At 47.9% G+C, this 15,568-nt stretch overlaps 1 protein-coding gene across 1 annotated transcript in view; it reads right to left on the minus strand.

Moving 5' to 3' along the window:
• Positions 1–3,602: 3,602 nt before the first annotated feature.
• The window catches only part of COL4A4 (collagen type IV alpha 4 chain), a 114,832-nt gene continuing 102,866 nt past the window's right edge, over positions 3,603–15,568 (minus strand). The window contains exons 45-48 of the mRNA XM_070422272.1: positions 12,717–12,833; positions 10,738–10,926; positions 8,976–9,262; positions 3,603–8,603 (exon numbers count right to left, since the gene is read on the minus strand). Coding sequence (XP_070278373.1) covers positions 8,340–8,603; positions 8,976–9,262; positions 10,738–10,926; positions 12,717–12,833 — 857 coding nt within the window. The 3' untranslated portion in view covers positions 3,603–8,339. The remainder of the gene's footprint in view (positions 8,604–8,975; positions 9,263–10,737; positions 10,927–12,716; positions 12,834–15,568) is intronic.

Raw genomic sequence — 15,568 nt, forward strand, 5'->3', positions numbered from 1 at the left:
TATCCAGGTGGCCACTGCACTCCTGCAGGTATGCGTTTGATGTGTCTGTGCTAACATTTTTCCTTCTGGAATTTAAGGGCACGGAGAGAGTTATCTTGACATTGTGTTCAGATGGCAGGAATGAGCTGGCAGATTTGAAAATACAATTTATACCTTATGAAGGAAAACTGGAACATTGCTCATAGAAATCATTAAATTTGCTGGTAGTATGGATTGCTTCTTAGGGAGAGAATGGTGCCATAACCTCAGTATCAGAGCACACCCAAGCAAAACCTGAAAACAACCCCTGCCACACGCCCTGTGCGGGACCTGGCCTAGGCCCTTATTAAGTATTGACAAGAGCCGCTTGCCCGCAGGCCAGGGTTTCTGCCCGGAAGCCGTGAAGTTCTTTCTGTCTCTCACTCTATTTCCCCTTAAAAAACTTGGTGTGGTGCCTGGAGGGAGTTGCTAAAAACAAATCAAACAACCAAAAAGTATGTGACACCATAGATTCTTGGAATTTACTTGAGGTCCTTAAAAGTTTTTACCTAACTTTAATCTCAAGAAGCTGCCTCTTGATAAGATTCTCTCCCCCAACAATTAAAATGAGCTTGCACAGCCTTAGCCGCAGATCATTATTAAAACAACTGAGCAAGGCCTCTGAATCTCTAGTCAAGAACACCTCCAAGGCCAAACTCGCTGCTTCTCGGAGTGTGGGCCCGGGGCAGCGGCCAGCAGCACCTAGGAGTGGCTGGGGATTCAGACTCCTGCCCCAGGCCCATTTCCAAGGTCCCACGTGTGCACGAGTGGATCGAGAAGCTAGGCTGTAGCGATACCATGGAATCTTACAGAGAGTCCATGAGACAGAGGAAATCCTGCTGTTTACAGCAACATGGATGGAAGCAGAGGACCTTACGCTGAGTGAAATAAGTCAGACAGACAAGTCCTGGATGATCTCTCTCAGATGTGTGGAATCTAAAAAAAAAAAGTCAAACTCCTAAAAGCAGTAGAATGTGGTGGTTGCCAGGGGGTGGGGGCAAATGGGGAGACGTTGGTCAAAGAGTACAAACTTGCAGTGAGAAGATGAATGAATTCTGCCTGGCATCCAATGTACAGCACAGAGACTCTAGTTCAGTGGTTCTCAACCTTGGCTGCACATTAGAATCACCTGGGAATCTCAGAGGATGAGGCCCAGAAATCAGGATTTTAAAAAGATTCCCAGGTGATTCTAATGTGCAGCCAAGGTTGAGAACCACTGTTCTAGTTAATGCTGTATTGTAGACTGAAATTTGCTAAAAGGGTAAACCTCAAGTGTTCTCACCACAGGGGGGAAAGAAACAAGAACATGGATGTAGAAGAAAAATCAAAGAAAACTGGCCTGAGGTGGTTTACAGTCACCAGAGTCCTGCTCAAATTTCAGGTGCATAAATGCATTTTAAGATGACCCCACCACTTACCTGCTAGGGTTGTAATAATCGTCCTATCAAAAATAGCCCTGTTTCAGGTGATAATTGTCTTTCTCTGACCGGCTTATTTCATTTGGCATAATACTCTTTAGGTGCCTCCAGGCTGTCTCAAAGGGTAAGAGATCCTTCTTTTTTTGCAGCTGCATAGTATTCCATGTGTAAATGAATCACAGAGGGAAGAGGGGAGAAGGGATGGGGAGAGATTAACCGAAGAACTTATATGCATACATGCATAACCCTTGGGCACAGATAATAGTGTAGTGAAGTGGGGGAGTACGGGTGGAGAGGGTCAATGTGGGGGAGAAAGGGGACACGTAATACTTTCAACAGTAAAGACAAATAAATAAATAAAACACACAACCTTGTTTCAATATAGTTATGGAGGCTCAGAGAGGGGAACTCAGGGCTCCAAGACCACCAGCACACAGTAGGGCAGCACCTCCTGTTTCTGTTGTGCTGAGCAGAGAGGAGCATCTGATCGCAGCAGAAGGAATAAGTGTAAAGAACAGCTTACCTGGGGCTGCACACGTTCCTCCCACAAAGAAGATTCCAATCCCCGGCTGTGACCAGCAGCTGTGCCTGGCAGAAATGGGCTGGCCCCAGGGACCAGGTGTGGGAGTCGCCATAGTTACTCCCCCTGCATCCCCAGAGCAGAGTAAATGGGGGATCCAACCCACACACAGTGTCGCAGGTTGGACCCACCTTTCACTGTGTGTGTTGTAGAGCAGACTGAGTGCTTTGCGACCAGAGGAACTTCTTACTCTTGATTTTAAAGCTTTCCCTAGTTTTCCAGACACGTGGATTCCAATTGATAACTGGTAGAGAAGTTTGTGTTAGGCTGATAAAATTATGACCAAAGTATACAATCATAGAGGAGGCAAGCCTCCCCCTAGGACAGGAAGTGCCTTGCTGGCAAGTGGGACAATGAAAATGTCTAGGTCAGCTGGCACTGCAACGGCTGGGCCGCCAGGTAAGGGCCTCCAGATACTTCTTTCTCCAGCTCAGGGTAGCTCTGATTTGCTGACCTTGGACATCAGGGGGCTCCAGAGGCCTGGCTGGTTTGCACTGGACCCTGCAATACAGGCCTTCTGGGCTTCCCCAGGTTGCTCTGACCTCTTGGGTTCCCTGCCTCCTTCCCTCCAAGCGCATCTTCAGACTGTCTCCGAGCCAAGCTGGGCGGGGGTCTGAGGACTCATGATGGGCCTTGCAGGAATGGCATCCGTTCAGGCCCCAAGTGACAGCCCCAGGGGCCCTCTGTTTTCTAAGCCACCCACACATGGGGAAGCCCTTGGGAGGCGATGGTGTAGGTGGAGACCCAATCTTCAGTGACAGACCAGGCTTTAGATTCTACGGGGTCCTGATTGTGTCCCCTCGATCAAGCCGCTTACTCTGTCTAAACCTCAGTCTCCTTACCCGCAAAATAGGACAGTAGAGAGGTTGAGAAGGAGCACAGCAGCAGGGTTAGTTCAGCCCCTGTCACCCAGTCCCTGCTAACACATAGCTCAAGAAAGGTTAAATATCCTCACATCTCCACCAGGTGAGAGGGGGGCCCAAGGACCACTGGAGGTCCCCTCTAATTAACAAGAGTGGCTCCTTGACACAGTCACTGAATGCCTGCACCTCGCCTGCCCTGCACTTTGCTGCGGGAGACTGTCATCCCTGCCTGACCCCTACCTTCCGGTTACCATGGTTATCAGTAACCATACCTCACTTTCACTTCATCTCTTTGTAGTTGTACCTCTCACTTTAAATCCTCAGAACCACCCTGTGAAGCAGGTGGTCTCATTCTCCTTCAGTTAACGGGGCAACTTCAACCCACAGGGTCTGCACCCCAGCCCGCTGCCCAAGCAACTCAGCAGGTTGATGTAGACCCCTGACCCCGGGGCCTGGTTTCCCGTCCATCCCCCAGCCCATCACCGTGCACAGTACAGTGCTGCCCGGAGCCCCGGAATCCCATCCTTTCCCCGGGGAAAGGGGGTCATGTTTTAGGGTGCCCACGCTCTTCCCATTGGCTGCTCCCACTTCTGCCTTGTGTCCTCTCCTGTTTGCCCCACTGAGCCGGCGGCAAGGGAGGCGGCATCCCGAGGTAGGTAAGAAAGTGAACTCACGTTGGCTTGAAAGGAAATAAATGCACCAGATACATCACAGTGGTTTGGGGATGTCATCACAGAATTTTATACATAATAAATGAAATTACAACCTGTAATACAACAAAGACTGAATTGTCAGTAACAGACCAGGCATCTTGCAAATGGTACATTTCGAAAGTCTTTAACTTTACAACCATAGGTTAGAGAAAAGGATGCAATTTATTGGACCCGTTTCACATTTTTCCTATGAATCATTAAATATTTAAGCACCATAAAATTCAAGCATCTCATGTGGATGTGGCAGCCAGCCTTGGAGGTTTAAAATGCATTATGCAGAGTCTCTGGCAGATAATAACAGTGACAATTGCAGAGTACTGATTTTTAATGTCAATTGTTTTGTTCCCTGCAGAACTTCCTGATAATGTCCCTGTAGGAAATCGTGACTTTTTTGGTGTGGTATGGTAGCTTTTAGAATTGAAATAAAATAGCATTCCCAGACATTAGAAATTGACCAGGTTTAAGTAATTCTAATTAGTAATTTGTATGCCTGTGAGAATCATAATATAATTACATATAAAAATATATTTTTCATATTAAATGGTTTGTTTTAAATAGAACATGTGACCATAATCAGTGCACCGTGGCTGCTATGTATTAGGTTTATAACCAAACTTAATTTCCAATGCCAGAGTATATGTTATGTCTCATGTTATAAATAAGAAAATTGGGGCTCAGGGAATTGGTATAACTCACCCAAAGTAATAGCAAAAAGTGACCCAACCAGATTCAAACCTGGGCTCAACCAACTCTAAAGTCCACATTTCTCCACTGTTCTTGCAGCCATACCGCAGCCATAAAAGTTAACAATTATCAAATTCCTCTGCTGAGCTAATAAAAACACAAATCTAATGTATTTTTCTGGAACATATAGAATGATTTGCTTTATTATAATCAGAGGCTCAAAATAAAATCTTTGATAAAATCCAGTTTTATGCACCATTCCATTGACTATTTTCTAAGCACCAAGAACATGTGTAAGTTTGTTAGAGGCGACCTTGTGCCAGGAAGATCTCACATCACCAGGTAACAGAGATTTCAGCCCAAGTCAAGTCACGTGACATTTCAATGAAGAGTCTTCTCTCAGCCAAATCTCTCAAATCTTCTGAAATTTCAATTTTGGGGAAAGCAGCTATTCTTCAGGAGGGAGTGATGGTTAAAATTACTCCCACAACATATGTGCACACCCACAATCTCTTCTTACAATTATTCACCGGAAGCCAATAGATAGACTTGTACATCTGAAACCTATATAATTTTATTAATCAATGTCACCCCAATGAATTCAATTAAAAAACATTTAAAAAATAGATTTCATTGCCCATTAAAAAAAAGGAACCCCATATGCAGAGTGAAACATCTAATGCCTGATGACGCTTGTTGAGTTGTCATTGAAAAAAGAATTATGTCAATAATGCGTCAGCTCTGTGGAGACACTGGGCGTGCAAAGATGAGTAGAGCCTGGTCCTGCCCTCCATGTTAGCAAGAGAAGGCAGGAAGTGTGATGAGACCATACAGGAGCCATGTGGGAACAGAGGAGAGTGGACAGGTCCTAGTCTCTCTGGGGAAATTCACATACTCTCCTCAACTCATTCAGTCTTTATAGATAAGGAGTTGTCTGGCAGGCCAACTTCTGGGGCTGGTGGAAAGAGCAGGAGCAAAGAAAGTCACAGCAATCAGAACCCATCTCTCTGGTGAGCACAGAGGCAACCCAGACAGCCCCTGCAGGCCCCTGCACCCCGTGGGAAGTCACTGCACTCCATAGCAGGACAGTCTTGGAAGGAGTTTTAAGCCAAAGAATAACAATCACATTTGCATCTTAGATAAATGACAACTGGGATGGGCACACAGAGGCATCAGTGGCGGGTGTCTACCGCAAGAGTGTAGGTGAAAGACAAGGCTATTAAGCAGGTACAATGAGGCTGGAGAGGAAGGGTGCACCCACAAGGGGTGGTGATGAAGCTCAGGCCTTTGGAATATGAGAGCAGCAGGAATGGGCCACCACTCGCAGCCTGGACATAAACCGCAAAGGAAACCTGCAGTCCCCAGCTAGTGACCCAGAGCAATTCCCACTGGGCAACCTAGACTCGGTCCAACCAGCAAAGCGGGAGAGGGGTTCTTGGGAAGGAGGTTTTCGTACTGATAACCATCTGTGATGGATTAGAATAGCCTGAGAGCTTTGTCCATCCTTCACAGAGAAAGGACATTTCAAAGTGCATTGATATATGACCAGGAGGAGAAAGTAATGGCTTAAAACAACTCGGTCTTCTCTTCCAAGAAGTTATTTTTCCATCTAGATAATTTAAAATGCTTTTTCCCCCCCCAAAAAAAATCAGAAAGCAGCCCTAGCCAGTTTGGCTCAGTGGATAGAGTGTCGGCCTGCGGACTGAAGGATTTCAGGTTCGATTCTTGTCAAGGGCACATGCCTGGGTTGTGGGCTCGATCCCCGGTTGGGGGCATGCAGGAGGCAGCCATTCAATGATTCTCTCTCATCATTGATGTTTCTATCTCTCCCTCCCTCTCTCTCCCTCTCTGAAATCAATAAATATATATATTTTAAAAATCAGAAGGCAGCATTTTGTTACATTTAGAAAGGGCTCTTATGTATGGAACCAGTATTTTGAACAATCTCAAATTGTTCAAAATATCCCAGGCTCACCGTGGAGCAAACTGTTTTTTACGAAGTTTACTTGGCAAGCTTATTGAAGTTGATACTACCAAAGTTAAAGTGTTTTAAATATGTTTCTGATGTTTCCTTTTTCACCCTTACCTCTTCTCAGAAAATGTTCTCAGACCAAGCTCATGAATGAACAAGACAAATTTTGAGAGTGCTTGAGTTTTGGCAATATATGATAAAGCTTTTGGAGACAGAAAATTGTAAGTATAAATAAGGTTGAAATTGGCTTAAATTTCAGGTGCTTAAAAATATGTACTATGCCATAGCATAGTTTAAGAACATCAATGAATGGGTCAAATGAACTCAAGAAAGTGTTTCATCTTAAAATGCACATATTTTCTATTTTTACCAGAAAGTATTCTTAAAATAAATTATCATCCAGGGACACCTCATAACAAGACTCATTTGAAATGTGTTCTGTGTATAAGGGCACATTCCTAATCAATGTTTGGCCAGGAAACTATTTCTTATAAACAAACTTTTAATTGAGTTTTCCTTCTCTCAATTATTTTTAAGTGCATTGAAATAGCACTAAAATGAGTGTCACTCTCTCATGAGAAATGTTTTTCATTTTCTCTAAAGTGACTTTTTTTAAATGAGAAAGGCAAGTTTCCTAAAAATATTTTTCAACAAGCCTTTTGATATTTGTGACTAGACCACTGAAATTCTGCCAAAACAGAAAACATAGCCTTTGCTATTCAGAAAACTACTCCTTATAAATGGACGTAACTCCTAAACTTTTGTAGAAAATGTTAATACCAAATGTCAAACTGCTGCCTTGGTATAATACTGATAGAACATATAAGAATGTTTTTAAAATTGGGAAACCAGGATGCTCCTATGAAAATGAATAACAAGAACACAAAATTCAAATTGTAGGCTGTCTTTGTTGCATTTCAAGATAATACTGTTCTTTCTTCTTCCTGGTGGGGTGACCGTGACCTAAATGAATCTCCTTACCTAAGTTTAATGAAGTCCGCCCTTCATTTTCTTGGAAATGCATAATGATAGCTCTGTCACTTCCTCGTGTGAGATGCTATTATGTGTAGGGAGCGGAATGTCCACTGTGGGCTGCGAGCCAGCTCTGCAGGAGCCGCTGGGGACCTGAGCCCGATGCTTTGTATGAGCCGCGGCCGCCCGAGGAAGTCCCAGGTGGCTCCCGTCCCATTAGCACGCATGCACCGAAGACAAGCTGGACCCCGACTGGGGAAAAGCTGCCTGTTTGGAAGTTCGCTGCCATGGGAAGTCAATTTTTGTGAATCACTGTCTTAATATTCATTAACAGCTTTTAGGCTCTTAATCCCTCACTGAATATATTTTTTCCATAATTGCTGCTTTTCAAACGGGTTGCCAGAGTAGGCATCTCCATTCTCTGACAGATGCAGCAGAGAACATAATGTTTTACGTTCATCTGCAGTGTGTTTATGCTAATGTCACATCTCCGGAATACGGCCGCGTGGTCCTTTCTGGCACAGCAATTCAGTGTGCTTTGAAATGAGCTGTTCACGCTGGCTGTGTGGATTTTTTGTGTTTAAGTCTCGTTGGGTCATGGTTTTACCATTATTTAAAGTACATGGAAAAATAGATTACAGAGGAAATCATTTTGAAATGTTGGAAATCTCTACTTTCCAGTTTCATTTGTTGGCCTATGTATTTTTTTCCTGTAAAATCCATCCCAAAGCCCCCCTGTATTCCAGAGTAATTGTTTGAGGTGCTATTAAGCAATGAATGGAGTTTTCAGTAATGTAGCTTGTAATCTGGCCTTTATCATCTATTTGCCTTTCTGTGCATTTTTTTAAAATGATAAAGCTAGCTCTTCTATCCTCCTCAATAAAATAAGGAGATTTGGGTTTCATCTAGATTGGTGGGTCCAACCATATCCATACACATAGCATTTGCTTAATCTGTCCAGAACAGAGAAATACAGTACTGTGGGAATAAACACAATCAAACAGAACGAACCGCTATCACAGGAGTCGGAAATGAGCACCATTAAATCTCAGCACGGCCCGGGACCACTGAGCCCCTGGGGAGTGTCTCTCAGTGGCACGCGGGCGAGTCCTGTGTTCTCTAGCTAACCTTCATGCAGACCTGACACCTGCTAATTTTCTGGCGCTGGGCCTGGCTTTCCTTTAAGGTTTCTGGCGAAGGTGCTGTGGAAAATTGCAAGTGTGGTTTGACCGCCGTCAGCCAGAAGCTGTACTTGTTTGCAAAGAAGTGGCAAGTTCCCTGCCGGCCTTGGCATTCGAGGAAGGGAGCTGCTCGGAAATCTTCCAGGCAGCTGCCGGGTGACATGAGGGCCTGCCCTCCTCCTTGGTCCCCAGCGCCTGTGTGCTGCCAGGACAACAAGAGAATTAGGGCTCAGACTCACGCAGACAACCTCAGACTCAGTCAGGGACATGCTGAGATCTGGGCCTGACTTTCTCATTTTTCCTGAAGTGATTCCACGAAGACCAGACTAGTTCTGCTGAGGGGAAGTGCAGTGGAGATGAGTTGGGTGCACACAAAATTCAACCACTCTCACCGATGCCTGAATCATCTCCAGCTTCTAAACGCTACCCAAGTAGAATTAAAAAAACAACCTAATTGACAGTGAGGAAAAATGACCGCATGTCTTGCTGCTGCCCATGTGCCCGGGGTTCACAGAATTACTGTGCAGAGGAGATAGCAGAGGCTGTGACAAGACCGCGGGGTGTGGGGACTCACCATGAGGAAGGAGTACCCGATCCAGAGGCTCCGCCAGGCCCGCGGACACGGGGGCACGGACTGGTCCTGGCTGTGCAGCGCCACCGCCTGAGCCGGGGCCTCGCACACGGCACAGCGGCTGATGTAGGGGCGGATGTCCTCCTCCGACAGCGGCGTCATGGGCAGGGGCGCGGCGCTGGCCAGCCAGTAGGACCTGTCGTTTCTCCGGGCGTAGTGGCACACTTGGTGGACGTTGCAGTAGGCAAAGGGCAGTGTGCTAAACACCGGGAGGCAAGACCCCGCCAGACCTTGGGAAAGAGAAGAGACAGCTTGGCATCTGAGCCACCTGTCCCGGCATGCCCAGCAACCCTCCTGCATGTGCTGTGTATAGACATATGGTCTGGGTACACGGAGGCCCTGGACAAAGTCTACTTCTGTGCTGGTGAAAGTAGGTATGGGCCTGACCATTTCTGCCACCTCCCTGGTCCCGTGGGCCAGCCCTCATTCCCACAGCTACGCATCACTCCTGAGCCGAGCACGTAGCCAGGTGCGGAAGGAAGAGCCACAAGCACCCCTCTCTTCCCCAGGCTCCTGGCCTGGCCTGGTGGGAGGCTGGAGGAGCACACAGGCCATGAAAATGCAGCGTGACCAGCCCTATGGATGAGAACTGTGGCCAGGACTTAGGGAAGGCTAACCAGATTGAAGCTAGGACCTGAAAGACGAAGGTTTGGAGATGGTGAAGACTATTCAAAGAAGATGCAGAGTAAACAGGGTCAAGGTACTGAGGGAGCATGGAGCTTGGGGATCTCAGATGTTCAGGGTGGAGAGGTGGGAGAGGAGCTCTGTGTGTGTCTCTCAACCAGAGGTCAACCAGACAGTATGTGGGCTGTGTCTGTCTGGTTAAGGGGCTTGGATTTTCCCCCAATAGCTCTGCAGAGCTTTGTGATGTGCGCTCTGGCTCGACCAGGACAGAGAAGTGAGATTGCTGGCGAGGCCAGGCAAGAAAGACTGGCGGCAAAAAGGAGAGAAGAGAAGCAAACACAGTCAGATATGAACGTACTTCCTCTCCCCTGGCCCCTCTGATGGGAAAGGCCATGGCTGAACCCCAGGGAGAGGTGGAGAGGGGCATGTCAGTAGCTGCCACCTCCAGGCCTGCACCCTTTGACCATAATAGCCCAGTGAGGGGTCAGGCCCAGTGAAAGCAGTGATCAAACTCACCCCACCCCCATCACCCATCCCTGCTGGCATCTCCCTCCTGTGCCCCCCACCCCAACCTTCATTATCTGGGAATGACAGTGTTTGCCAGCACCCGGGTGCCTAAACTCTTGGCTTGAAGTCAGTCTCACAAATCTGCTATTGAAAACTGACAAGTAGTACCAAGGATGCCTCAAACTCAGTGGGAGTGGGCGGGGAGTTGGTGCTGGTGAACGCCACACCATGTAAGCATCGGGATGCTGCCAATACACCATTTACATTCAAATAATTTACACGGGGAAGTGAAAAATCCCCTTTTATATCAGAGTTACAACTCACTAAGTATAAGTTTTTAAAAACTAATAACCAGCCAGATAATAATAATAATAACGGTAGCTGGAATGATCCCTTTGGCACATCACAGGATCACAGATTTAATAGCCTTCACTGAGAATTAACATGGTAGTATAAACAGAGAAAAAAATCCCAAAGAAGATGAGTAATCACTTGATGTTTTTGAATTCATAAAATTAACCCAACAGTTTTACTTTTAGGCAGTGTACTTGGGCATCCAGTGCTCTGTACGTACCGAGGTCCTGATTGTGTGCTCTCTCCTGTCCTTCCACGTAGAGCAGACTGTAGCCCGTCCAGAGCCTGGGCATGCCCATGGGGCAGGTGGGCTCTCCATCCGTCTGACTGTGGAGAACCAGGAGGAAGCCACTAAGGTATCCAGGGCCGACCCCTTTGGGCCCAGGATCCCCAATGGGCCCAGGAGGGCCTGGAGGAATAAAGGAAAAAAATGAAGGCCATTTAGGGGGGTCAGTTTCACAAACATTTCTGAGCACCTCTGTCCAGTGCATCGCTAAGCACTCAGACCAGAGAGAGGAGCACAGCAGGGCCCACTGCAGGAGTGTTCCCTCACACCCCTGGGATCTGTACACACCGCTCACTCAGCAAGGATTTACTCCAAGCAACCTCCAGGCATTGGGCTGTGTTAGCATAAAAACAAAACAGACAAAACCCCCTGCCCTCCTAGCGCTTACACTCTACCTGGAGAAATGACAAACAATACGCAATATAAAGAGGTAAAGTGTGAAATATGTTAGAAAGTGATGGGCGCTGAGAAAGAACTAGAACAGGGTAATGGCACTCCTATGTGTGATCTTCCAGCTGTTCCAGCCTGGACCGGGCACCTGCCCGGCCAAAAAGGTGGTTCTCAAAGTTGGTCTCCCTGGCCTGCTCTCGCACTCTCTCTCTAGAGGGGCCTGCACCTTCTCCCTTTAGGCATGTGTGCCTCTTTGCTTTCTCCTAAGCTCCAAGGGCCCTTCTTTCGTCTCTTTAACTTGTTTCCTGCGCCCATGCAGCCAGCTGGCTCACTTCCTCACTGCTCATATTCTGTGACTTTCTAATATACTTTTGCTTATATTTGGGTGGGGGAAAGTTGGTCTTTCCCAACTTCCAGAACCTGTCTCATGGTTCTGGCATAGTGTCAGACCCATTCTAAGAAGGACAAAGGCTTGGGAGCCACATGTTGGACTACTGATCTTTGATAAGGGGGGACGTGGGAGGAAGGCCTAGTTCCAAAATTCTCAGTGGCAGGTGGGAAATAATGAGGCCTGCAGCATGCGAGCAGGGCCTGTCCCCTCTGGCATCCCTCAGGGACTGACCGACTGAAGAAGCCTATGGTGATTTCTAATTGCCAAGAGCAAAAGGGGAAGTTTGACTTTACAACCAAAAGGCTCTTGTTTTAACTTGTTTCTGGAAGACCCCCAGTCTCTCCGAGCCATTTGCACTGCACACCAGAGTTTGTGGACTGGATCAGGCCTGCTCCCGGGTTTTGTTTGACCCATCAGGGTTTCCAAGGTGAGGTCTTGGGCTTGAAAAGCAGAGTGTAGGGGACAGGGGGCTGCATGTCCACATGGCAACCACAGGCCCAGGCTGAGCTGCGGCTTCAGGCGGGGCTCCTTCTGGTTGCAGAGCCCGCCCAGCCCTCCTCACCCCTGTGGTCTTTAGGTCCCTGGAGCCTAACATTTATCCTGGTGCCTTATATTTCACATTTCTGTCCAGAAGAGTCTTCTCTCTCCCCTCACACAATACCCACTCCCAAACGTTTTCCTTAGGAAGGAGCGGTGCATGCTATATACATTTACCGATGGCGGTACACTCAGATGAAGTGAACTCAGAAAACCAGAGGCCGGGTGAATTGAGGGTGAGAACCCTCCATCATCCCAGGATCCTCAGCACAGCCTCTCAAAGGTGGTCACAGCAGGTGCCAGGCTTGACTTGGCACATGGGGCCTCTGAGATGGCTGAGCCTCTTGTGATAAGGTGCAGTGCTTTGGGAAAAGACTGGACTGGAGACAGGGCCTTGACTCCTTTGTAGGGTGGGTGAGAGTCAGAACGTGGGGATACCGCCTGTTTTGTTCTTGCTGTTTCCATCTCCCTGACACCTGGTGAGTAGGTGTCTAAGGCCAATGCTTTTCACAGATCAGCTTGGAAAGCTGGGGATCCCGTACCCAGTTCTCAGATCTGCTTGTCAGAGGAAAGACGAGAAACTGAAACTCTTTACCTGGTGCTCCAGGGCAGCCGGCTTCTCCCGTGTCACCTCTGTGTCCCGGAGGCCCAGGAGGCCCTGGGAAGCCATCCTCGCCCCTCCTGCCGTCCAGCCCGGGCTCTCCTTTGCACCCTGCACAAAGTCCACAATGGCAGTGTGAGGCCGTGTGACACCTGCTGGCCGCAGCACTCGCTGTGTGTACACCTGTTCCACCCGAACTGCGCAGCTCATTTCACCCTCCAGTGACTACTGTATCCACTTGGCACTGGGATGACTGAGGCTCTGAGAGGCCAATCAACTTGCTAATCAAGGCCAAAGAGCCAATAACAGGCAGAGGCAGGATCTGAAGCCAGACCAGAACGTGTTGAGAGGTTTTCACATGTTCTTCATATTCTTATATATCTGACTATATATATATATATATATATATATATATATATATATATATATATATATCTGCCCTAATACTAATTTTTTTAAAAGCCAGGATGAAGGAATGAATAAATTTAATAGGATTCAGTTAAGGTCAAGTTAAATTTGGAGCCAGATAAGAACAGCGATTTTTTTGCATAGGCTTTTTTGAGTGTTTATAAAGTGCTAAGTACCACAACAATCCTGTTAGGTGGATGATCTCATTCAGCCTTGACAGCAGCCATGCGCCCAAGTTCTCTCATGTGCCAGACTACCGGTAGGGAGACTGAAGCTCAGACCTGCTGCAGAGCCGGTCACACATGGACGGGAAAGGGGCCCAGGTTGACCGAGTCCAGAGGCTGTAGCTCAGCCACCTGCTTCATGACAAGGCACAGAGCTCAGGTGCACTCCTTGGCGGGTGTGCGCTGGGGGGCCAGGCACAGTCACATTGGTACTCGAAGGGTTCCTTCAGTGTTTGCTTACTTTGGGCCAAGACATCAGTTCATTGCCACAATGCCCTTTGCTCAGAGTAGCAGACATGGTCCCTGCTGTGAAGCAGTGTATTGCCAATAGCCCTAGTTCCCCAATTTACTAGCCCTCTCAAGGCTCCCAGTCTTTAGTTATTATTCTCCCTTCTTCTTTTCCTCTCCCTCTCGTTCTCTCTCAACCTCTCTACCTTCCTACCTCTTTCTCCCTCTCTTTTCTTCCCTCTCCCTCTCTCCTTCTCTGTCCTCTCTCTCTGCCACAAATCAGCTATCTTCAAAGAACATATCTGTTATTGTGGGGGGTTGGGGAACACAGGGCCCCAACCCTAACCCTAACCCTAACCCTAACCCTATTGAACTCAGAGCATCCTTTCTCTCTCCACCCAACGAGATGATTCCAACAAGTGGCCACCGTGCTCTCTGGAAGGGGCTGCCCATGTGCTGATAAGACAAGCCAGTGACCAGGCTTCCCATGGAAGAGATCAAGGGTGTTCCCCCTGAGATGTTGAACGGGTGAGATCTCTGTGGATCTGGGAGAAGAGTTCTCTCACCAGACATTATCATGTGGCTTTACTCCCATTAGGGAAGACGGAGTAATAGTCAGGTGGGTGACATTTCCGAAGACGGGAAGGAAGGCTTTTGCTAGCCCGAGTTGTGTGCCCAGAGCTTCCCACTACCTGGACTTACTCTCTACCTGGAACTTGCTTTAAAAAATAAAATGACATCTGAGAGCCCTCCAGTGTTCGACGGATGACCTCCGCGGAGAGGGTCCCATGTGACTTGAAGGGAAACACACCTCAACAGGATGTGTGCACGTCCATTAGGCAGTAACAGCTCCAACCACAATGGAAACCGCCTGGGTATTTGTCACCAGGAGCCTCAGCCTTTGAAGCCACCCGGGAAGGAGAGGCTGTAGATCAGAGACGTGTGAAGAGAAAAGCACTAGACTTTCTGTGGTGGAGGTCCCTTAACAGACCCGAGTGATGCTGAGTGTGGCTGTGACCCACACTCACTGGGGCAGGAAAGAGCAGGCAGGCTTTTTCCCATGTAGATCGCAGCTGCAACACTTGGTTATGTGCCTGGTTTCATCAGCTCAGCAATGAGAAAGATTTTGAAGGGAAAACGGAAGGAAACTAACAATGTCATTTTAAGCAGAGGTGGGACTTCCTAGTGGCAGCTGATCCTTCACAGCCAATCTTGGGGGACGGGGTATTTGCAGCCCCTCCCACCTGCAGATGACCCAGTTCAGTCAGGGCTGGGCCACTTCAGACCCTCAGAATAGACTCCTCACTTTTTAGCAACTGGACAGTATGGCCAATGGATCCAGGGTGGTCAGCAGGAAGAAGAGGAAGAGGGGGCCAAGGAAAAGAGGGGTCCTTTATAATAGTGGCCAGGGGCACCCATCAAAGAAGGGGAGCCCAGAAGAAAGCATGGCTTGTAAGTGGGTACACAGGAGGAAGCTGGGCTATGGAGTGGGGCCCTGATTTAACATCATCACATTCTGTGGCACAACTGTGGCCTCGGGGTATTCCCCCGGCCAGCAGGCAGGGTCGGTGGCATCAATAAGGGATGCACACAGGAAGCCAGAGAAGGACCTCTGTGGCCACCTGCAGCTGGATGAGCCCATCCAACCCTATGTCGGGAGGAATTGGAGATGACAGGTGAGCACACCTGGGCCCAGAGGCTGTTGGCCTCTGTCAGAAGCTCACTATGAAGAGAGAATCTCGTATGTGCCCAAGATCGCTACTAAGTTAAAGTGCACAGAATTTGCCCAGATGATTTTTTTCTTCTCCGTTACTTTCCTTGGTTATTTTCCAAAGCCACCATGAAGCAGTGGGTCTCAACCTTGGCTGTCTGCCACAGCCATCTGGGGAGCTTCCTTAAAACCCTGACACTCGGGCTCTGCTTCCCTCTGCATTTTATTGGTCTGGGATGAGGCCCAGACATCAGCCTTTTGCAAGCCCCCGTAGG

The sequence above is a fragment of the Myotis yumanensis genome, unplaced genomic scaffold (assembly GCF_028538775.1).
Source record: "Myotis yumanensis isolate MYYU_CA2020_CCGP unplaced genomic scaffold, mMyoYum1.0.hap1 SCAF_8, whole genome shotgun sequence".
Taxonomy (NCBI): domain Eukaryota; kingdom Metazoa; phylum Chordata; class Mammalia; order Chiroptera; family Vespertilionidae; genus Myotis; species Myotis yumanensis.